The 25,772-nt window shown below is 43.4% G+C and overlaps 1 protein-coding gene across 2 annotated transcripts in view; it reads left to right on the top strand.

Moving 5' to 3' along the window:
* Window positions 1-25,772, top strand: part of LOC144717683 (DNA-directed DNA/RNA polymerase mu-like) — a 92,375-nt gene that overhangs the window by 52,711 nt on the left and 13,892 nt on the right. The window contains exons 8-10 of one of the 2 annotated variants that reach the window (XM_078593230.1): window positions 641-743; window positions 9,240-9,629; window positions 18,436-18,519. In XM_078593230.1, coding sequence (XP_078449356.1) covers window positions 641-743; window positions 9,240-9,629; window positions 18,436-18,519 — 577 coding nt within the window. The remainder of the gene's footprint in view (window positions 1-640; window positions 744-9,239; window positions 9,630-18,435; window positions 18,520-25,772) is intronic. The other variant, XM_078593231.1, reaches the window with a different exon arrangement.

Here is a 25,772-nt window from a genome sequence, read left to right as displayed (position 1 = left end):
TTATTTATTTTGGTTCCACACCACGTGCTACTTTCATGCTCCGTCGACCCTTCTACCTCCTCCCTTTCTCTTGCATTCCCATTGTTTTCTAGATCACAGCTAGGATCACCTATTGTTACAAATGTTTATTCTCTTCTGGTCTCTGGCTGTGATCTGGTGGTGCGTTTTCCTGCTGTTGAAAATACTAATACATTTTAAATAGTCCAGTCAACCTAGGAGATGTCCAGGCTAGGAAAAGACAACGATCCTTCTTCATATAGCCTTAGCAGAATGTTGGGGCAAGTGTTGTTAGCACCAATGAAGGCCAGCACGGTACACGAGGGGTGGGTGGCCAACACCATGCCCGACCGCCTTTGTTTCCCCAGTGGCGATGTTTTACACACCGCACCAGATACTCATATGAGTCGACCTAGTGGAGGCTCAGGACCAGTTCAGATAATTGTCACTGGTGTTGGCCATGGGCGGGAATCGAACTCGGGTCGCCGGGTTCGTAGCGCAGCAAGCTAACCACTACACTACCGGTCACACACACACACACTTGTGTGCATGCATGCACATGCCTATACATGCATATCCTGGCCTGCATCTTATTTTAAAGAACGTGGCGGTGCGTCTGCCCGTCTTGTGCACGCTATCGCAGAGGCAAGCCCAGTGGGCATGACGCGGACCTGCTCATCACTCACCCAGAGGAGGGCCGAGAGATCGGGCTGCTGAGCTGGCTGCTGGAGGAACTGCAACACCAGGTAACGCGGGGCAAGAATTACGGCCTGACCGTGCTGCTGAAAAGTGTCCAGAGAGGCCCCATGCACACGTACTGCCACAATGTGGCACTCAACTTACAGGGTTTGAAGCAAGGGTGGCACAGTCGGGTTTTTTACAATCGGGTTTAATTGTCTTTTTATATTAAACCCGATCATCTGAGATTGGGAGAAATTCGGTTTAATTGGTTCTAATTGCAGAACCGCACTTCTCAACTATGGGCTTCATCCATTCCAAGCTAAGGAACTCACTGGCGCCCACGATTGTGGAGAAGCTCGTGTTCATCAAGACCAACCTGCCCGCCGCATTCTACGACTACCCCGTGCCCGACGGCCCCGAGTACGATAGCAGCACCGACGAGGAAGCAGCCTAAGCCTTGGATCAGAGTTTCGTATTCATTAAACCAGGTTTTAATTCCCCGAAATCGGGTTTAATTGTATTAAAGAAAAAACCCGATGCCTGCCGCTGAAAAAATCGTTTTTTTTCCACCCATGGTTTGAAGTCGCTGGCTTCCAAGTGCAAGCCGAGCGCTGGAGCCGCAGCGCCCATTGCCTTGTATTGTTCCGCGTGTGAGGAGGTCATATTATGATTGTTATCATCATCATTCATTACATTTGTTTACCCAGGAGAGCCTCCGTCTAAAGACTGCTGTGACGCATAGATAGAGAAACTCGCGCAGGATTAATTCCATAAACTTAGACAGGCATTCAATTTGGTTGATTGGCCTGAAATAGCAACTGAATGAGTGCATCAATGACACAGATGATGCATTTAATTGTGAGGCATGTAGGTAGAGGGATGTGCATAATGAAAAAATAAACTGTGTTGTGCTCATTTTTCAATTATGGGAAATTACAAAATAGCCTGTCAGGGTGGTTTGTTTAATTCGCCAAATAAATGTACATTTAACCCATTAACCAGAGGCATTCCACATTAAAGTACCCTGGTAACATTTGTTTAATCATGGCAAATCTACATGTACGCACATATTATATTCAATACCATTTCACTTAGTGTCAATGTATAAAGCGATCCTGATATTGTACAAATGTAAGTTTGCTTTTCTTTGCAGGTAACGTAAATAATTATTTATAATTGTAAAACATTGAGAGATTAAGACAGATTTAGAAAAAGATCGATGAAGCACTCTGTCGAGTAGATGAGCCTTTAGTCTTAATTTAAGGGAGAGGATGGGACAGAGGGAATTCGATTGCTGATGTTCTGATCTCATCCTGCAGGTATTGTTGCGACTTTAAGCAAAAAAGGGATTCATTTTAATGTTCTTCTGTTGATACATAAAAATACGTTGATATAATTGATATTCCGAACTAGCGATTAAAATATGTCAGAATAACGCTGGTCGCAATGGTCCCTTTGACTATGATGACGACAGGAACCGTGTACAACACACGGCTGCCAATCAAACTGTAAAATATAGGTGCATTTTTCTTTGCAATTCTTTGGTCGCAAGAGTGAAATGGATTTTCAGCCCAAGCACCACTTTTCTGGCTTTCAATGAAGAGATAAAAAAGTGCATAGGGATCATACCATTTCATTGGGTCGCAAAGCCTGAAAAATAGCGGCTGCATCTTCAGCTTTCATGCTTACATGCAACTCGTACAATGTCAAACAAATAAAATGCCCCTAAAAAGTGTCTACACTGCCGTATTTCGCTCCACATTCATCATCCTGCACAAACGCTGCAATGGCAACGTTTTAGTCATTTATAAGTCGTATAGGGCTGTGTTTATGGAGGAGGTACATAATCCACTAGGCACTAAAAAAATCTTTGCAAGCTGTTTCATGTACAATTCCATTCACCTTTACATTGGATAGTCTGCAATGAAACTGGTGTGTGCATCAGTTGTGGTGGAATATTTTGCGGTTGTCTCTATTCATCGCAACTTCTCTCGCAATTTTATGAATGCCAGGCTAAATTCCACATTGAGCATGCAGGCTCCATGTCTACGACCAAGGCATAAACGTATCTTAAACACAACGTAATATGTTCATGAGCACATCAATAATGCCGAGGAGTCAACGGCAGGCGAAAGTGGCGCTGCGCCCCAGTGTCCATTTGTTTTATGTGGGGTGTTCACGGGTGTTCACTTTATAGCACTTGCCGTGGCATTCCGCAGGATGAAAAGGGGCCCCCTTGGGGTGTCCTGTTCGTGTGTGCAGGTGATATACAAAAAGCCAACGGCAAAAGTGTCTCCCCTGCTTAAACGAGCATGAGAGCGGCACTAATTTCCATTGACAGCACCGAGCCGGCAGAGAAAATTTCGTATTTTCATGCTTGGAGCCAGTCCTCTCCGTAGGATGACCACTGTCGGCCTCCCACAAATCTAAGAATATAATTTTGACAAACATACTGTGATTTGAAGCTTTCGTGACTGCATGAATTACTCTGTGGTTCTTTCGGTAAAGACGTTTATATTTAAGGCCTCGACACAGAGGCATTGGGTCTCGTGTGTGTCTATGTTGTGTGTCTCTCTCTGTGTGTCTCTGTGTTGTCTCTCTCCGCTTGTGTGTCTCTCTGTGTGTCTCCGTGTCTGTGTTTTGTCTCTCTCTCAAATTTAGGTCGACCTGATGATGGTTGCTTGTGTTGCATTCGAAACGTCGTATTCTATTATTTAATTTATTTTCTTTCAACGTGACTTTACCGAAAGAACCAAAGAGTAAACATACTGTGTTTGGTCATGGGGTTTTTTTGGCCATACTTCACCATTATCGGCACTGTGGGTTGGTGAAGGGCGTGGGGGGGGCAGGACAGGTTCAGGTATTGCTCTCCATTAATTTTAGCTGTGGCCAGGAATTGTGCAGTGCGCTAACCACTGTGCCACTGCTCCACCATCCAGGCTCATTACTTATGCAAAAATACCCACAGAGGAATTGGTAAAATATCCCAGTCAGATCCCTCTTCATAAAAGGAGCCGAGGCTCAGCGAGGCTTTATTAGTCAAATTAATAAATCTTACCGTTTTACTTTTCTGTTTACTTTGATATGGAATTGCTTTGGGTGATGGGAGGAGACATGGAAAACGTAGGAATATACTTTAAGTCACAGGCGCATTGCGATAGAGTGCAAGTCTTAGGCATGTCGATAGCCACACCTGTGATTGCCTTTCCTGATTTTGCAGTCACGTGCAATGCACTTGTCCCCAATGTTAGCAGGAGTTCAGTTGCCAAGTGCGGCCACCATATATTGTCAGTGCATTGAGGCTAGAACAAGAACACAATAATTAATGCCTTTCCCATCACCATGCATTCACCAAGTGTATCTACAATCGTCAGATTCTCAGGGTTTTTGCAAAATATTTTTTGAAAGGGACATTTTAGCCAATTCGTAATCGAGTGGTGTATATGGATAGGAAACCCCCACGTATGAGGGAAGAACACTCAATTCTAAGCACATAGGTCGCCAAACTACTGGATGCACTGCCATCCCGTAACTACAAGTTCAAGTTAATTTATTAGGTATAGCCCTGTGAGCCATTCGTCTCTTGAATCGGGTGCAACCGCAACAAACAAAAAACAAAAACATGAACAAGAAAACATCTTAAAGTGACTATGTGCAAACAGAAAATCCAAGAAAAGACAGCAAAATATTTCAGAAAAAGCACCGTACACCAACACTGTGTGCAAAAATCCCAGTGGGATGCAACTACCTTGTAGCGCTGCAGGTTGGGCGTCTAACACACGGCGATGTAGGTATGTTTCACCTACTCGGCATTCACAGTGCAGGCTGACGAGCACGCCACCTTGCCTAACACAGGGAAATCAATGCTTAACTGAGTTCCATCAATGTGTTGTGGCTCAAACGAGAGTAAAGTCACACCTGCAAGAGCTGTGCTCTTAGCAGCAGTAACCAGTCACAGTCAATATGTGAGATTTTAGGGAGCCAACATTCTGCTAAAAAAGTATTCTCTTTTACAGCCTCCCCCAAACCTAGGAGTATTTCAGTCTCAATGCTCCAAAGCAAACATGCCCTTGCGTGCACCGCATACTATTAAGCATATTAATAATGTCATGCAATTTGTTGATTAGAAAATATATGCTACGGAGCACTTTTTATTTAATATTTATCTATCTGCCGATAATTTTACATCCGCCACCGAGGTGGGTGGTGTTTGGAAAGGAACATTTATTATGTTTATTTTTAAATCGTGTCCTTTATCGAGTGTTGATCGCTCAAAATAATTGATCCAACAAAAAATATTGATAATTAAATTATCTTGTCTGGCAGCGTGCGCGTGTGAGTGCACACACTGCTGTTGTATTAATACATGAATAAAAAAAAGTCCAAGTCATTTTGCATGCTCCCCTGCTCTTTATAGCAGGGGGGCGTGCGATTCGCAAATGTACATTTTGTTTAATTCAGCCAGACAGATTATTATTGGCCGCAGGATGGGGGAGTGGAGGTGTGACATGACGGCACAAATAAATTAAAAGACGCGAATGCACAGTGCAACGAAAAACGTGGTGAAAGGCCTGCGCTATAACAACTCCTGAGCCACACTGCACATTGGAGATTCATGCCTTGCTTCCCAAACTTACACAAGAAAATCATTGCAATTGCATGGACATAGCGTTGCGTTGCAACGACGGTCACCTTTGCTAAATAAAGTCGTTTAGTAAAAAGACACCAAAGGAAATCTCATTCGTGTTACGCGCGCAAACCTATATTGTGAATTATATAAGTACACGTACCACCATTTTTATCAGCTGGATGACTGCTGGATAGGGCCTCCCCCAGCATGAAGTACCAGGCAGTACTCCGTGCTGGTCAACGTGTGTTGGTGAAGGCGGGCAGCAGAGACAGTTCAGGATCGGATTTTGCTGCAGCATAGACCCACAACAGCGTACAGTACATCTGTTTCGTGCACGGTGGTCGCCCATCCAATACTAATAGAGGCTCAACCTCTGCTTATCTTCAGATGTTTGATTAGATTGGGCGCATTCCAAGTAATTTGGTCATAAGAGAATGAAGTATATTAGTAAACCAGGTTAAAGTTCCACACATGTTTGTACTTTTTTGGCTGGATGTGGTTTACTATTACGACTATTACTATTTTTTTATTTACCAGGTAAGGCCCACTGAGCTTTATAGCTGTTTTTCAGATGTGACCTGGTCACAAATGATAGCTCAACAGAGTGGATTTTGTGCAAGTGCAAAGCAGCCAACTACTCTAAACGCACGTTTCTAAATGTGGAGGGAAAAACCGGAGGTCTCGGAGAAAAATACACTCGACCACAGGGAGACGTGCAAATTTCAAATATGCTGGAGTCACGGTCAGGATCAAACCCACGACCTCCTGTATACCAGGCGAGGTAGTTAATATCTCGCCACCGAGGCGTTCTGTTGAGTGTGCTTGCCGCACAACTGGGAAGTTCTGAGTTTAAATCCCCGGTTTTGCCCATCATTCCCCTAAATAGATTGAATGATTTGCACTTTGTGGGAGGTCAAAATGGTTGTCCTGTGGAGGGAACGGCCCCCATCACAGGATCCACAGAGATAATTTCCCCCCCCCCACTCCCCATCACGGGAAGGCACAATTTCCATTGCTGCCTCAGGGCCACCAGTAGAGATGGGGTTCCGCTCCATTGATTGCATTGAGACATTAATTTTATTAAGACTGTAACAAAAATGTAACAGAGTATAATAATAAAAATTGGTACAAACTTTAAAGCTTGTATTATTTTACATGTGATGGAAAGGTTTATGCTGCACGGAATGCATTTCACGGGAGAATGACCAAAGGCAACAACTTTTGAAGCGGCCTTTCTCAAATTTCACCTTTTTAACATGTGTGTGTAAATGTCTATACATATATAGGTCGACTAGGCCGCAAATGAGAACCTGGTGTGGTGTGTAAACATCGCCACGAGGGAGACAAAGGTGGCCGGGCGTGGTGCTGGCCACCCTCCCCCTCGTGTGCCGAGCCGGCCTTCATATGTGCTCGCTAACAGCACTTGCCCTGACAGTCTGTTAGGGCTATACGTGGTTTGTTTTTGTCTATATATACAAACGAGCTTTTTTGCCCGTCCAAGGACGGGTGTATATTGCAGTAAATCTGTCACTTTCTGGAAAGAAACGTCATATTTGAAGCGACTTTGCGTAATCAATTATTTTATTCAGCTCAACCTTCCTATGCGTTAGTGTAAAAATCCACCCACTCATGAATATTAATGTGGGGGTGGGCCTCATGTTGAGTGACGTCACGCGGGGGGGGGCTCATGTGGAGTGACGTCACGCCCGGGACGGACAGACATTTCTGGGCGATAATATTCGGTAATATACGAAGGGGCCCAGGATGCTGCCGCTGCGTAATGGTGAACACACTGCCATGCAGAGGTCACCGGTTCAATCTCCTGCTGTGGAGGTTAAAACAATGGGGCACGTTTCTTAAACCCACCCCCAACCGCCTCTGTCCATGCCGGCAGTTTAAAAAGGAAGACCACATTGAGTCGATAGGCAGGTCGCGTATGGTGGGGTAAAGTGTGGGTACTTGCCACCTCTTCCAACACGCGTGGCCTGCCTGGAAGTTTAGGCCAAATGCCCTCCAGAGGATATGTTAGCGCTGCCTCTAATGGAGGATCTTCTGCCAGCAGTGGCGAGACCCGAGCAATTGCAGGGCCTCACTTTTATCTTTGACGAATGAGCTGACGCTGGCCGCACACGAAAGAAGAAGGTGCCCTCCCCTCAGAAGTTAAACCTTTTGATTGCCGGGCCCATGATACACGCGGCCTCTGCCGTCTTCATCAGATTCCTGCCCAGCGACACTGCTTGGCCGACTGGCCACATGGCCAGTCAGCCGGCCTATTCACGCCTTTGCCAACCTGCACGGTCCCCCGATCACGATCCAACCTTGTCCCAGAAGACAGCTGATATCATCACCGCGTGCGCGGTGTCGTGTGCTATCCTTTAGCTGGTCATTCCTTCACGAGGCTTGTTCATCGGCAATGAATATAGCCTAGAAAATGTGTGCTGCCCATGCCCAATTAGTAGCCAATGTGTGTCTAATTTGTATTTGTTCCCAGATTCATTCATCTTATTTCTCGCTTGCAGTGTTATTGCAGGCATGCATCTCTCCATGCTGCTATGTATACTTATAAGATATTGTTCCATATCCTTTGTTCGTGTCATTGCTTCCTTTTCGTATGCCATGGTGGGTAATATGTAATGACTGAAAATATTATTCTCAGAGTACATTGGTGTGTTGCTCTTCACTATAAAATCGGTTATCGAAAAGCATGCCATCCCTATCTCATCCACCTCTACTTCATCCCAATCTGCTATTCACCAATCTGCTATTCATCAATACATATTCTGCCGTGATTTCCAGTAATATCTCTCTTACAATTATTATACTTTGTTTAACAAACTTGTTGTCGAGGACTTTTAGGTTACGCATTTTTTTATCTTGAGGCCGACGTTTAAGCCACCTTCATGAAGTTCTATAATGATTTATTGTTGCATATTTGCAAACCAATTTTGAGAGAATCATTTCTGAAGTTGCTTTCAACAGTCTGGGTAAAAGTGTATCCTCTTGTCTCGCTCATTATATTATTTACTTTTACATTTAATGTCAGTGTAGCTACTCCATCGTTATAATAGTTGTTGATATATGTTTAATGAAATCCCTGGTATGTGAGATCTTGAATAACTGCATCAGTTTCTACCGAATCCAATGCCTTACCATCATCCACAAAAGGCAGGCATAGTTGAATTTTAAATAAAATTGTATTTTCTGTGGTAGAAAACACATTTCTAAATTCAGCTTGATTCAACTTGCTGCATTATTCAGTTCCTCACAATATTCATGCACAATTCATTCGTAGGAGGCTCATCGGTCTCATATTCGTTCAATCAGTTTTGTCTATCTCTCTCTGTATACTATAATTGTTGAGGCATGCTTGCATTATTGATATTTTTAAATTTCTCTGCAGACAATTAGTGGATGTGTCTGCTATTGCTGTTTCAACAGCTGGTGCATCTGCTTTGATGTTTGCATCTATTCCGTCTGGTTAAGGAGATTTCTCTCTTTTTATAATGTGTACAGTAGTAGTTAATTCTTCAAGTGAGAAATTTTGAACCTCCTACTCCTCATCTGAAATGTTTTTTTTTTTCCTGAGATAAATAACTTGTTTTGCTCGAGACCTACGTAAACTTAATCCATTATGCTTAGAATTCTGTCCCAAACAAGTTTTTTCTAACGTCTGATTTTCAATATTTTCTCTGCGACTTGCAACGGTGGCTGCCCTTTTTAGATACTGGTCCCTGTTATACGAAGATGTAATTTTCACCACTGGCAGTGTGCCACCAAAGAAGAGGAAAAAGTCAAAAATGTCTCCATACTTAAATGAGCATGTGACAGTACCAAAACCACTTCCATGTCGTGCTTTGAGCCAGAGGTGAAAATTCCACATTCCTATCCCGAGAGACCATGCTGTTTATTGCTTCTTCAATTTACCTTACAGGGATACATCCTGTTTGCAGACTACAAGAAGAACACGTACCAACAATCTAAGGCTAAAATGCACAGCAGCAGCAGCATGGATCAATTCGAGCGCTGCTTCACCATTTTCAAACTTCCCTCGGACTTGGTAAAAAGTGCAAGCGAAGGGGACAGCGGGCGCCGTGACACGGAACATCCGGCGGTGGCGGCGGCGGCGGCTCGGCGCGAGATTTCAGCAGATGGCGAAGGAGGGGCCGCGTGCCCCGCCGAGACCGACGCATCAGCGGGAGGAGGCGCCGTCTCGGAGCGGCCACGGTGCCCGCGCAGGAGCTGGAGAGCCGTCAGAGTGGACCTCGTTGTTTGCCCTCACAGACAGCATGCGTTTGCCCTTCTGGGCTGGACGGGCTCCCAGGTGAGTTTTGAGAGGGGGGCGGGAGAGGTGAGTCACACTGCTGCCACGAGCACCATCTGCTCCGGTGACTATTGAGGCGTAATTGGAGAATTTTCCGGCTGTGTGGCCGCTGTGGTTAGATCGCCCAGAAGGTTGCGAGTTCAAATGTCGGCCAGAGGTCGACTTGGCCCATTATCGTCCCTACATGGTCAATAAAGTCAATACCACCTCTTTGGGAGGACAACAGTGGGTGTCATACAGAGGCACGTGTCACCTCCATATGAATGTGGAATTTACACCTCTGACTCTTGCTTGTCAATTTGAAGTGAGCCATGTACCACGCTCGTCTCAGCATAAAGACCGATACCATTTTTTTACATTAAATTTAAGAAACGAAAAGATTCAACCCATTCATCATGGAAACAGTTATAAACTTCTGAATTATACTCTTTGGTTTTTTGGGTAAAGTCACGTAGGTAAAAAATAAATTAATTAAATAAATGCAAACAACTAAATTAAATCACGACGTTTCGGGTGCAACACTTGTGTTTATTTTATTTTTGTTAAAAATATCTTACCTACGTAACTTTACCGAAAAAAACAAAGAGTATGAATCCTTGCAGTCACGAAAGCTTCAAATCTAGAATAAAATGCTGAATTATACTCTACTAAATTAACATACATGTTTTGTGGGAAATAAATAAACATAACTGATCATTCTAAGTATCTGTTCAGACAAGCATCTTCATTCCCAGACCTGAGCCAGAAGTGAAGAATTAACCCGAGAGTGGTGGGAGCCAGTCTTTTCATGGATTAATAAAAAAAAAAATCCTTGTAGAAATGAAATCATCGTGTGTAAGGGAACGATATGAATTGGTCCATTGGAGGACTGTGAAAGGAGAGATGGCTTGGGAAGGTGTTCATCCAGCAGTGGATATATCACGGCTGATTATGATGAATCTTTTACCTTAAAACTGATTTAGTCTGTAGACTTTTTTTTTTACAAGGTCCCTGCTTTGAATGTTTGGCATATTCTTTTCTTGTTATTAAACAAACTAAAATGCCTGCAGGATATTGCAAATGAGCGAACACTTAAACTCTACTTTACAGATCACCCTTTTCAGAAACTGTTCTGAATTGCCTCTAATGCAGTGGTCCTTCACCTTTAATGCAGCCTTGCACCCCCTCTCCTTTGGTTCTCAATCGTGAAACGCATGTATAATGTTAATACATGCATAGGTTTGATGAAACAAAGTAGTTGTACTGACGTGCCCTTGCCTAATTTGTGTTTCTCGATAATTCACATTTTAAAAAAATCTGGCCATGTCTCGCATCCCCAGAAAGGGCATCTCCTCGCACCCCCAGGGGGTGCGTGCACTCCAGGTTAAGAACCACTGCTCTAATGAGTGTCACCTTACTGCCCATGCAGATTGGTGTCTGTACGATCCTCCAGCCCCAGGACCCACCAAATACCAGGGCTGCAAGTGTGCTCCCACTATGCCTGGCAAAATGTGTTGGAGAAATAATTTGTTTCACGGATTTTTGTTTTTTTTACTTGAAAGGTGTTGCCAAAATTAAACAGAGACATGCTTGTCTAGACATGTTTAATGATCACATTACCCTTGATGGTTTTGTGGAGTATTTTGGGAAAATTGAGTTTTTTGGGTCAAAATTATTTTTAACAACCATTTTGCACAATAATCGCTTTAAAAACAATATGCAAGAAGTATAGCCAGATAATGATTTTATTTTACTGAATTATTTATTATAATGCCCCATTAGTTTCAATGCCATGTCTTCAGCATTATAATGAACCAAGTCGTTGGGTGAGTGAACTTAGCTAGCATGTGCCATCCAGAGCATTAAAGGGCAGTTGGTTGGTCTTATGGATGGATGTTTGCCTTTGCAAATCCAGAATCATCTCACTGACAATACAGCCTCAATCTCATTTGCAAATAAATGCCCCATTGGCCATCATAATGCACATTAAAGAATACTAATTTCGAATTTGTATATCATGTGCCATTTCCAAAGCGAAATTTTTATAATGAATCGCCATTTGATAAATTGTTATCATTTTCTGAATGGTTGCCATCACTAGACATGCCCTGAGACAGTGACATGATGATGTAGTGTATTCATCCAAAAAAGCTCCACTGGAATTGAGACTTTTTTTTCCCCAGGAGGGTCTCCTGCAGGAGAATTTTTTACCAATTTTTTTTTTATCATTTACCAAAATACAATCCGAGTACCTGGATGAATCCCACACACATGAAGGGGATAATTCTCACAAATTCGTACAGATAGCTCATCAGGCTGTTTCCTGTACTGCCGTCTGCTGCTTACCTTCCAGTAGACCAGGTTTGGCGTGTAATAACAAATGATGAAATCTTTGACTCTAATAAATAAAACCCACTGCATTGCAGCCAATTATGTTATTTCAGCTATTGTACAATGCACAAAGGAAAACTGCCATGGTGTAATGGTTAGCGCACTGCATTCCAAGGGTTGACATTTCTATTTGGGTAATTTGCTGAAACAATTGGGCAAGTCCATCAAATCGCGCCCTGCCTCTGTCTACTCGGCATTATAAATGGGTACGCCAGAGTCGATGGGCAGGTCGCACGTGATGGGGTGAAGCGTGGGTATGCCCACCTCTTCCAAGATGTGTGGCGAGCTTGAGAAAGTAAGCCAATGCAACTTCTAGAGGGGCACTCTAGAGCTCCATCTAGTGGAAGCCATTATTTCAGTAGTGGCGTGAGCAAGCAACTTGAATATTTTTACATCACATACAACATACACTGCTTGTATCAATGTGAGTGACTGCCTGCTTAAGCAAGCTGAGGGTGGTTCTCGTGTCTGTCAGCGGATACGAGCCAGTGATGCAAATTGTAAATTTCTATTCATAGTACAATCACTGTTGACTTTCCACGAAATAATATTACATTTTATACCCGTGAACGAGTCAAAACTTGACCGGGATATAAACTCATAATCTTCCCATTGTCAGTTCAACACTACAACCACATAGCCACCCAGTTGGATCAGCTGCTCTGATTACATTAGATGTGTTCTTGAATACCAATGTATAATACAATCATTATTATTATTATGAACTGCTCTTCTTTCACGACCAATAGTATTCATAATGAAGGGTTTTTAGGTTCGATCGCTGCAAATATAAATGTGTCGTTAATGTTGGTCACAGGAATCTTTTTGACCACATCTCACCACGCTGGTCAGTGTGGGCTGGTGAAGCGGGTCATGGCGGGGAAGGGGGTGGCAATGCCAGGATAGGTTCCAATATCACTTGCTACTGATGTTAGCCGTGGACGGGAATCAAACACAGTTTGAAACATGCATTTAGATTATTTGGCTGATATAAATTACCACATGATAAGCCACTTCTTTGAGCTATCATTTGTGGCCAGGTCGCCTCTGAAACAAGAAGCTAATAGATCAGTGCGTTTTACCTGGTAAAATAAACGTAGATTTCTTTTTATTTGCTTACATTTCCAATACTTTGCACTCATATCGTGTTTACTATTATTTGTTGTAACTTTCTGACCCGCCCCTTCATCGGATTCGTCCAGTATAAATAAAGATTCCGATTTTGTTTGATACCTCTACATAACTGTTCGGTCCCCAGGACAATATATAGGGCAAAACCAGGAGGCTTTGGTGATGTGCTGACTGTAACGTCATTTGGCTAGGGTTGTACCCAGCAGGTACACAACCTCAAGTAATTCAGAAGGCATCAAGGCACGAATTAATTTTCACAGCTACCAAATTCTGTGCGAGATCTCTCATTCCAAGATAAACATAATAAGATATAAAAGTCCAGTCCTTAAAAAAAATTAATTCCAAATTTACATAACCGTTCAAAGTGACAGTTCCCCTATGCATTGAATGATCAGCATAGGCCATCATCTTGGGAATTTGTATTTCTCCACTGTTATGCACAATGCATACAGACTGATGATGTTTTCCCTAGATTGTATTATTGATACCACGCGTGTATATCCAAGAGCTTTTCTTTGCAAGCTTACATATCAAACTGAGATTAATTTTGAGATGTTATATCATATTTAAGAAATCAGCAAATAAGAGGTAAAATTATACACTGGTATGACCTTGAGAAATTAAAATAAATTAAATGTAGGTTCTTTTTAAAAAAAGTAAAGTGGGTAGATTGCTTACATTTTCAGTGTTCTTTCCTCACTGTCTGGGTTTTCTTCAGGAACCTAGAGGGTTTTTTTGTACAAAAGCACTCAGAAATAATTGGAACAACATCATAAGCAGGATCCTCATGAAAAAAAAAGTCTTGAAACGCACCTTTTTTTTGTCCCTGGGCAAGTGTTTTAAAATTCAAATAAAATTGGTCTCCCTTCTCGAACAAGTACTGGAACACCTTTCCATTTGAAGTCCTAAGCCAGTGTGTGGAAATCCACATTCCAATGGCATTAAAAAGAATATACAGATATAATAAATAAATACATACACTCGGCCCAAAACCATCAAGTAGGCTGTGAACAGAAGCAGATGTTTTTTCTCGTCAGTCCCTTTGAGCAGGGTTCAGTCCTGGTCTGAACGGTGGGCTGCTGAACGTCTATAACAAAAGCCTCTTTTTGCTGGCTTCCGCCCATGCTCCACGGATGCCAGTCTCACCATCACCAGTGTTACGTGTTGTGTGAATCGGTGTGAAAACTTGACAGCATTGGTTCTGTCGTGCATGCGGGGGGGGGGGGGGCTTACAAATTTGACAAACAGTTGTTAATGCTCACCTCACACGTGCATCAGAGCTTCTGCTATGCTTTATACTGGTAGGAACCACCTGGTTCCACCAGCCCACAGGGGATTATTGTGTCCGTCCGTCCGTCGTGCATCCAAAAATGGGAGGGGTGGGATAGGTGGAGAGGGGAGGGTGGTGAGGGGCTGGGTGGGGATAGTGGGGCTGGGTGGGGGGTGGGAGGGGTTGGGGCTGGGTGGGGAGGGACTGGTCACCCCGTGGTGCCCTTATAAAACTGAACGTTTAACCTACTCACGCCGGCTTGTGCCCGCCCTCACAGTCGGCCATATTTGCGGAATACACCACGCCGCCGTTGACCCTGACCATTGACCGAGCAATCTAACGTTCCTACCAGCTCCCTCCGCAGGAATGTGTTAGGATCAAAGCTAATACACCAAGCTAGTATCGTTTAAACAACAAAACAATTGTGGCACTGCATTGGCAGTGGTGCGCAAGCACAAATAACAACTCAGAATTATTCATGATTAATAATTATTTTTAGTATAATTTAAGCTAACTGGGTGGTATTATGGTTTAGGCATTTGATTTAAAATGAGAAAATTAGGTGTTCAAATCGCGGTCAGCCCAGCAACCCCTTGGGGTCAGTCAAATAATGGGCACTTTGTGGGAAGTAAACATTAGTTTTCCATGTGCATGAACTACCCTCTGCCAAAGGAATGTGGAATTTCCACCATCGGCTCATGACAGCCAGGGGAAATAAGTTATCTCTGCACTCATCTTAACGTGAAGACACTCTGACCTGACTTTAATCCGGTGTATGTGTTCATGAGACGTTGTTTTGTTTCGAGATCACAGCTATTGTGGCTACATTTAGAATCAAACTGCTGAGCGTATAGTACTGTATCCACATTTGAGTATACACTTGACACGCTATTGGGCTTATGCAACATATCAGAGATTGTTTTGGCAGTGGTGTAGTAGAAGCACAGGCTGAAAATATATTGCACCATGGGTCATTCATTAACCGGCAGCACCTCACAAGTGTGTACACCCAATACAATGCACTCGTATGTTTCAGGCTGTAGCCCTTCTTTAGGGTAAAAGAGATGTATACATTGCAAGGGGCACTCTCTTACATTGATGTGCCTTGACAAGACCAAACTTTTATTTATTAAAATAGGTCAATTAATCATTTTACTATTAGCAAATACAGTGATCGAGAGTGAAGGTTAATTTCGCTGATATTTTTACATTGGTAATAAATGCAAGATAGTACTTTACCTTTAGCCTGATATTCTAATGGCTGCAGTTATAAAGTATATAAAAATGTCCATTCAAGCAGTATGTTTTGATATTGACCCTTGGGTATTGTGTTACAATCTTTTGCATTAAGTGCATGGCAGATGTTTATTTTGCTGTTTTTTAAATAATTGACCAATGCATTTTCAACGAATGCCATGAACAAGAGATGTCTTAATTATATATTTATCTGTTGGCTTAACATATTCCTAAAGGAGTAAAGTAAATATTTAGCATAGCTTGTAATCTTACTGGACCACAATACTCACAACCTTCGATGTATAAGTGCACGAGGTTACAATCACAGCAAATGTAAAAGCTTCCAAACTCAGAATGTTCCCTGTAGTGCAGAGCTAATCAAGATCTCGTCATAGACATCAGAAAATATTACGGCCAAAGTCACATTGGCCTGTGGTTTAAAACACTTATCTGCTAGCTTGCAGAAAAGGATAATAATCCATTATTTACCCAAACGATCCATTTACCATTAATTAAGTCAAGTCAAAGTGCCTGTGTTGAGATGGGCCTTGGCATGGTTTAACACGTAGGATTTCGCGACCTATATTATCTGTAATAGAGTTTTTTGGGTTAGATCGCGTAAATATAAATGTGTCATTAAACCTGCCACCACCTTACACACACGATTCGTAAGGTTTGTCACGAAAACAAAACGTAACAATTCGTTACTAGTACAGCTCACCAGTGTGTTGGAGAGTAAACCCACAACATTGACAACTCGAGTATCTGGATATGGGGCTCCATCTCTCCTGATGGCCCTGGGCCCTGACACACATAAATGTGGGGATTTCACCATCACGTTGACAGATGATAGTCTCTCCACGGGATGACCAATGTTGGCTTCACACGAAGTGGTACACATTCACCATATAATTCTAGATTTGAAGCTTTCGTGACTGCAAGGATTCATATTCTTAGGTTTTTTCAGTAAAGTCACGTAGGTAAAACATCAAAATTAATTGTTTTATTTTATTTTTATTAATTTTGATGTTTTACCTACGTGACTTTACCGAAAAAAACCTAAGAACATTCACCATATAAATACTGGAAAGATGAAAAGCCAAGTCAGCTGCCCTCACCGCCGACTTTGTTACCAACCAGTTGGATGTTGCACCCTTATACTACTGCATGTAGGTGCTTTATATTGATGTACTGTAGTCTCTATGTTACAACAACAATAACAAATTAAGGGACTGCTTGGCAGTGGTACACAACCAAAAATTAAAACAATCACAACGTTAATGATTATTTCATACTGCCTTATAACTGTTGTTGTTATAGGGTAATGTTTTGGCAATCGTCATTCTCTCCAAAACATTACCCTAAATTGCCCAGAATGTGAGCCTATTCTTCAGAGTGAAGGGCTATTGCCAAAATCATTACCCTATTAACTTTTTTCTGCTGTAAGGCAGCTTTAATTATGAACGTTGGGGAGTTTATTTTTTTCACACTACATATATTTCCCCAGGATTCCTTCTCTATGGGATCTAATCAAGAGCCCACAGGGACACGTTATCCCAATGGACTCTAACCTGGCATTCTAGGGATTATATAAATCATGATACACATACTATCATGTATTTATATTAACTTATTTTGCACCGTGCGTAGCCAACCATGCTAATCGTAGGTGCGGGGGAAGGACAATAAACTAAACATGAGAAGCAGTTCAAAAGAAATTAATTTTCAATCTAGATGATTTAAAAGTGCATAGCTCCAGTTGTTTTTCTAATATCGGAAGGAAGAGCGTTCCAGACGGTGGCAGAAGGGCACCTGAAAGCACCACACGATGCGGTGACCGCCTCTGTTCGATGGCTATCCAAAAGCCGCTGCTGCGAGGATGACCGGGGTTCACGTGATGGTTTATGCTCCTTGAATGTGTATCACATAACAAAAAAGCTCAGTCCCTTTTACACGCACCTTTACATCATCCGCACCTAGTTTACACAACAAAGGCTCATTCCTAACAGCGTGCTTCAGCCGCACCGAACCTCACAAAAATAATATTCAGGGCCTACCTTGGTTCCTCCCACCCTCAACCAGTATACATACAAGGACTGTTTTCTTGGAATTTCTCTCACTTGATACAGCTATCGTGCTGTGACGGTTCCACCTGAAGACGGAGGCTTGTGTTGCCTCCGAAACGTCGTGATTTTTATTTTATTTTTATTTTACCCTTATTAATACAAAAATTTTACCTACGTGACTTTACCGAAAAAAACTTAAGAATATGTGTATCACAAAGTTTCTCCCATATAGCCTTTTTACAGGCCTTCGAGGTAAGTTCTGCTAGCAAGCATCTATTCAGGCCTGCCACAGCACACAAGGGGATGGTGTGGCCCAGCCCACGCCCAGCCGCCTGTCTCTCCCACTGCTGGTGTCTGCAAACTGCAGCAGGTACTCCATTTGAGGTTCAATCAATCTAGGATAGGGCCCAGGACCGGTTCAGATATTCGCCGCCCGATGTTGGCCACGAGCAGGAATCGAACTGGGGTTGCCGGCTTCGTGACGCAGTGCCCTAGCCACTGTGCCGCCGATCCGCACAGTGTGTAGCACACGAACACGCACGTAATGAATGTATACTTGCGGCAGGTGTCCGAGCACCCTGAACTAAGCTGATAAATGTTGGTTCTCATCCCCTCTGCAGATAGGTCAAAAACCACCAGAAAGCAAACGGCAAACACAGAATTTCCGACGACCGTCGTGTGTACCAGCGGGATGATGTTTGCACACCCTGTGAGCGACTGTGATGTGTTTCAGCAATTTGAAAGGGATTTGAGACGATACGCCAGCCACGAGAAGAAGATGAGCCTCAACAGCCACCACCTGTACGACCAGACACAGGTCAGCTCCGGGGGTACACGGGCCACAGCTGCAGCCACCGCAGTCAGCTGGGATCATGTTTACATTTCTGCGTCGGATCACCGTCAATCCGGCATGTGTGTCGAGGTCTCCCACTGGCAAATCCAATCGTGGCCACCCGGGCCTGAGCCACGAGGCAGGCACTGAATCTGTGAGCGTGTCTTCCCAATTTCATAAGTGTGCCATCCTCCAGACAGGATGTATTGCGGGATTACCATTTTCTTTTGCAGATGTTTAAAATACCAGTTCACGAAAAATTACTCACAAATCCCACAGCAACTTAGCACTGCATGACACCGTCAGGACGAAATAAGCCGGCCCGTAACAATGAATTCTGTTTACCCACATCTGGTTAAGTATACATAGGGCCACTCTACTTGCGGAGTGATGCTTGTAAAAGCGGGTTCCATATCCGAGCAATCAGCGGTGCAACTTGGCTGCATGGAACTAAATCGCTTATTTGTGGACATCCGTGCAATAAGCAGTTGTTCAACTGATCGTTCACAGGAGAGATTGACGCGACTCTCACACGGTCCGCTCGGCGATTTGTAGCGACGCATTCCATTGCCCGCACATTTACCAACGGTAGTTTGTTACAGCTCAACTGCTTGCGCAGATGTAGGCAAAGCGGTAGCGGGCGACGATGATACGCTTGTGCAAGTTCGCGAGCGACCTGGTCGCGCGGCTGATAATCGCTCTCATGTGGCTTAAACAGCAGCCTTGGTCGACCCGAGGCACACGCAGTTTGATTCCCTGCAGGTGGGTTTTTGAGGGCTTTGATAATGTTCGTGCATTTGCCAGTCAAAGCAGCACTATTGGCTACATATGGTGCAAAAAGAAATTCAACGTACGTGCAATTGCAAGTCAATTAGCGGGGGTCGCCTGCGGTGGAGTGGAGTATTGGGTGAGCTCTCTAATTCCAGTCTGTCTGGCAAAGCAATAAAAGGCACAGGGATTCCTAAAATGATTTTAAAGGCTGGCACAGTGGCTAGAGTGTGTAGCTTAATATCAAAAGGTTGCCATTCACATTTATCAGCAGAGATGAGAATCGTGGTGCACCTTGACTTAACTCCTGAAAAGAGTCAAACTTCTTCGACTTTCTTTTAAGCAAGCACCATGCCGTAGGGCTGGCTTTTGGCTTAAACACTTTGCCACGTGACGCTGTGCAGTCGGGCAGCGTAATTTGATTGAACTACGTCATGTAGCTAATTGTCTCTGTATTGCTCATGCTACTAGTGCGGTCATTTGGTGTTGATTTTGAGTACTTTTAGGTTTTTTCGTTTAAGTAACGTAGGGAAAAAATAAATAAAGGATAAATACATATTGATTTATTTTATTTCTATTATTATTATTTATATTTTTTACCTACGTGACTTTACCGAAAAAACCTAAGCGTATGAATCCTTGCAGTCACAAAAGTTTCAAATCTAGAATTGATTTTGAGTGTTCGGCCCTCAGGGAATATTGGTCCCTGAGTTATCAATTCACTCACGTGCACCCTCCAAAACTTTAAAGAAAGTAACAGTAAAGCAGTCCCGGGTGTATAAAACACCCCCTTGCGCTGGCTTCGCAGCCACGATAATTGTGTCCGGGTAGGCGCAAACAGGAGCGCGCCTGTCGACAGGCTCACGTTGCCGACTCTCAGCGAACCGCCTCTGAGTGTGATTGCACACTTATTGCTTGCATTAGTGAAATCAACATGGCTCCCAATGTGAGAGCCATTTACTCTTTGGTTCTTTCGGTAAAGTCACGTAGGTATCAAAATAAAATAAATTAAATTAAATCACGACATCATCAGGTGGGACAACCACAGCAAGAAAGAATTTCTGAAGTGGGCGTCACGAAAACTTCAAATCTAGATTGAGAGACATTTAATTAAATAAATATTTTGACTATGTAGTGCAATTATGAGACCTCCTTTGTCAGTAGCAAGATATAGTAATAGGTTTTTACCCTTTTATCTGGCACCAAAACTGACACCTTTATACAAAGTATCGTGGCGTCATCTGGTCCAACACCATGTGAGACTAGGCTCTAAGAAAAGCCATCTCGGGTGTGGACCAATCAATTTCAAGGACAGTGCATATCATTATCAGAGTTGTCTCTTTTTGTTTGCATTTTGGCTGCTTGTGTTGTGGTTATTGCAAACATGATCCCTTGCATAAAGGTGTCAGTTTTGGTACCAGATAAACGGGTAAACCCCTATTACTATGGAGTGCAAATCAGCTCTTCGCACACTTACCGATCCTAAATTGTCATGTTCTTTATTTATTGAGTTTCGGTAAAATCAGATGATGGTCCGCAAATGTCTGAACTTTTGTCCTCTTCCCTTTCATGATGACACGTAACATCTGGGTAAATGCTAAGCACCCAGTATAGTACAACATCTGTCCAATGCCTTCTTAATAGCATTACCCCATTCACAGACAAGGTAGTTCCGACTGGAACAAAACAACACATGTCTTGTCTACCATTGTAGATGTCAGCTATTCTCAGAATTAAATATTTAAAGGTACAAATTCAAATTGCAATCGACTAAGCTGATAATTCCTCTTGGGGTCAATACAACAGGTATAGTCGACATCATCATCAGCCGTTGTCTACTGCTGGATGAAGGCCTCCCAACGATAATAACTTTGTGGAATATAAAGTGCTTGTCCGATCCAGAAACTGGTCCCTACCAATTTAATGTCGAATTTTGACAACTGCATCACAGGCCCATGAATGCAGTTGAGTACCACTTAATACTATAAAAAGTGACTCTTCCCACCGAGTATTAAAATTAGGAATGTCTTTGAAAGAAGTCATTTCAGGTTTTAAATTATATTATATGTCATATCATACTATATGAGAAAACAAGTTTTCTGGGCGGCTTCCTGCCGGAATTCCTGCCTGCCTGGCACTCGGCCACGTGTGCGGTGGTGATATCACCTGCATCCCACAGCATTGAGCCGGGCTGTGTGTCGTGCTAACGTCACACCTCTCCCCTACCCACCCCCCACCCTGAACTTGAATTCCATGAAAATGCAATGGATAGGAGAGGGAGATAGAGGTGGGAGGAAACTATGGAGAGGGGAGGGGCTGGGAGAGAGTGAAAGAGCATCAAATGGAAACGAGAGCAAAACGGAAAGAGGAGAGAGTGAGGGAAAGCGACGAGCAATGGTCGAGAGGATCAGGGGGAGGTAAGAGAGACTGAGAAGGTAAAGGGAGAGGAGGGAATGAGGACAATGAGAGGTGAGAGAAAGAGGGAGATAAGGGGAGGGCTGTGGGAGGGGTACAGTGGTGGGAGCAGAAGAATATAGATGGAGGAAGGGGCAGAAGAGAGGACAGAAGAATAGAAACACAGAGACATCCCCACCACACGAAACACAAAGAAACCCCCATATAGCCTGTAAGAGACTGTAGGGGCAAGTGCTGTTAGCGAGCACCTATGAAGGCCGGCACGGCACACAAGAGGGTGGGTGGCCAACACCACGCCCGGCCGCCTTTGTCTCCCTAGTGGCGATGTTTACACATTGCACCAGTACTCATTTGAGGCTGAGTCGAGCTAGGGGAGGCCCAGGACCGGTTCAGATAATCGTCACCGGTGTTGGCCGTGAGCGGGAAACGAACCCGGGTCGCCAGGTTCGTAGCGCAACATAGCGCTAACCGCTACACCACCGCTCCCCCTCACACATCCACCCACCACACACCCACCACACTTCCACCCACCACGCATCGCCACCACACTTCCACCCACCACACTCCCCCACCACACACCCATCCACCACACACCCCCATCACACATCCACCCACGCACCACAAACCCCCACCACAAGCATTAATGCGGTTTTTACTCTGAAACAGCTGTGCATGAGGCATTTCTGTCATGCCGAGTTAAGATCTTGAATGCTTACCTTAATTTTCATTTCAATTTGTGCCCAACTTTAGTAAGAGGAGATGAAACAGCGTAAAATGCCAGCGGGAAGGCACAGTCAGAACCATTTTTGGTTGGTGATAGTGGACGTTAGTTCAAACTGCCATCTAACACACTTTTGCACCACAGCCCCAAGTGAAAATACTGCACTGACACGATTTCCAGCCAGCAAGGGGCTTAAGTTACTTCTCAATTCAGCCACAACAAACCTTCGCTTAATAGACACTGTTAGATTACCGCAGTTTAATAAAAAAAAACATGTAAGCCACAGCACTTCCTTGAAATTCAATCACGTGACAAATTATAATTGGAACATACATATATATAAATGTCTTTGTCAATGTTGTTGAATCCCAGATGGTGATAATGCGGCAGAGTTGCTCAGCTCGCAATCCCATTCACGTTCCTGGCAGGGGTGCGACTCAGCCTGTCAGCTCTGTGCGGAGTTGATAACATAAGTAGAACTTTTTTAGAAATCCAAAAGTGGCTGGTCTTTTGATAAACTGGCTCTCAGCCACAACAAATTCCACCAATGACTCAGAGGCTACCAAGTGGGATGAGCACTGTCTGTTGCTAATTTGACCAGGGAGACACTGTTTAATGCATTGGCTTTGTCAAACATAACTATTTGCAAGTATTACGGATACCCGTTGGCTTTCATTCCGCTCATTCAATATTTCCAAATACAACCAACCGAGTATGGGAAGGTGTTACATATCCATTAGTGTGCACGATTTTCCAAACTTGTTTTCATTTGAGTTGCTTAAAGCTTTCACGCTGCAGGCAGACCTTGCCAAACACAGGGGTTACGTTCCTGAAAAATGCCGTGTTGGGTATAACCGCATTTGACAAATAACAGACTTTGTGGGAGAAACAGGGTTGCTTTCTGAGGTCCGAAAGGATCTACATGATTTCCGCCCTTGTTATTGTACTCAAGGATGCCGAGTCACTTTTTATTTCACTTCGACACAAAAACCCCCATCGCCATTGCAGTACTCTTCACGCACAGCTGCACTCACGCCCAATGCTCCCCTAATACTGAATTGCCAGGCCGAAGGCACTGAACGTGAATTATTATCTACCTAGGCGTCTGTATTGCTAATGTCCTCATTGACTGGTCGGCTAGAGATGCATGCGGCAGTGTGTGAACATTTGCATTGTGCCGTTGGGCGTGTTGGTAAATAAATGGCTCTCACAGTCGGTCCATTCACACCTTCCAATGGATGCGGCACTCCCACGGCACTTTTCGACCGGAGATGAGAATGTTAACAGCATCACGCGGCGGTTAACAGTGGTTAATGGTTTTTTGGTTAACGTTCCATCTCCCATAGGACCCCATGGTTTCGACGAATGTAAACATTTCTATTAACGGTACGTTTACATTATATGCACGCGGGCGACAATTTTGGCGGATCCAAGCGCTAGTAAGTGGGGCTGAACCACGCTTCAGCCAATCAGCGACGCACATTTATGAGCGTTTAGATCTCGACTGGCTTTGTTTACATTATGTTTTCTGTTTTGGCAGTGGGAACAGCTCTCTTGCAGACTCAGTGATTTTTACTTATTTTTCAATTCGATTAACAGTCAATTCGGTTAACAGTAGTTTTCGTGGAATGGATTTAACACGTTAACCAAGGGACTACTGTCTCGTCAAAGCACGACCCCGTGCTCTGGAAAACTTACCTCATTCGGTAAACCGTGCGTATTACAGCCGAAACACGCGTCCGATATAGCCACGTTGGGCAAGGTTTTCCTATAACTGAAACTGGAACGTGCATTCTAGAAGTACTTCAACAATTTGTGTCCAGGCATTGGTAAAAAAGCTTGGTCAAAGTTACTTCATCCAGTATTGCTTCGGCCTTGCCAAGCACGTAAACATTACACCGGTACATACTGCTGACAGTGACTGCTTTGTGAATTTAGCCTCCAGACAAGCTTGTCTGGCCAATTTTGAAAGAAAAGGTTACACGCTGCCCTCAGAAAGATACAAGGCCTCCTGCCTGCAGTGGAATGAGCTGTCTTAACCCCTTGTTATTTCATTTGAATTGAATCCTCTTACAACTGCACAGATCCAGATGGGGCAACTTGCCTGCCTCATACAAGGCAGTTATTTCAAATCCAACTGGGAGGGGGGCAATAAAATGATTACCACTTTGTCGGCACTGGTTGCCCTGTAGGCAGACCAGTTCCCTCCATAGGATTATGGAATGTCCAGCCCTGGCTTTAGGCAACCAGCAAAACAAAAGACACTGATGTCATGCAATTCAAATGTAATACACTTGGCGCTAGCAGAACAAAAGACACTGATGTCATGCAATTCAAATGTAATACACTTGGCGCTAGCAGTGACATCTCTGCATTTAAAACTGCAATAGTTACACGGTGTGTTGAGTTCACTAGCCTATAGGCCCGAGCGTTCTTTGCCCAAGAACTCCACAACCCTTTGTCATTATGAACCTCGTCACCTGTGTTAGTTTCCTGAGCACGGCTAACATGAGTCAGTGGCACCTGATATCTGAACCAGCCCTGACCACCCTTGACCAACCTGCACTGGCCAGTATGATCAAACAGCGCCCGTGATGAGCACGGCTTGGGGAGACTTTCGTTAGGCACCAGACTGACAGATGGCTACTCTTAAGTTTTTTCGGTAAAGTCACGTAGGTAAAAAAAAAAATTACAATTAATAAAAGTAAGATGAATTAATTTTTATGAATTTTAATTTACATTTTTTTTTACCTACGTGACTTTACCGAAAAAACCTAAGAGTATGAATCCTTGCAGTCACGAAAACTTCAAATCTAGAATTGACAGATGGCTGTTGAACATTCTTTTTTTAATAAGTATTATTGCCATTATTAACCTTCATCATCAACTTATTTGATCATTACCGTCATTTGTTTTTCAGCATCTTTAGAGCCACTGTTATCATCGTCATCATCTTCAGTTATAATTACCACCATTATCATCATTGCAAATTGCCATCATTACTCCAATTATCTTCGTCATTTTAATATCGTCTGCATCATCATCTTTTTTATAAGAAGCACTAAGCCATTCCACACTTTGGCGGAGGCTGGAGCAGCTATCACACGGTCGCAAACATGTGCACTGATTGGCTATGAGATGTTTTGCAAGGAAGCGGCCCACAAACCGCTTCACACATTCGGCGCAATTGCTTTTGCGGAACCTCCAACTAACACCAAAATTCTTTAAAAGTTTGAAAAAAAAAACCGTACGTGAATCAAACCCAAAGTGTGAATTTTACTGAAAGTACGCGCTGCGTGCTAATTTTTATGGAAGCAAATGACAACAGTGAATT

Source organism: Lampetra planeri, chromosome 4 (genome assembly GCF_965212315.1).
Source record: "Lampetra planeri chromosome 4, kcLamPlan1.2.h2, whole genome shotgun sequence".
In the NCBI taxonomy this organism is placed as follows: domain Eukaryota; kingdom Metazoa; phylum Chordata; class Hyperoartia; order Petromyzontiformes; family Petromyzontidae; genus Lampetra; species Lampetra planeri.
The sequence above is the reverse complement of the archived record's forward strand: the minus strand, read 5'-3'. Positions and strand labels throughout refer to the sequence as shown.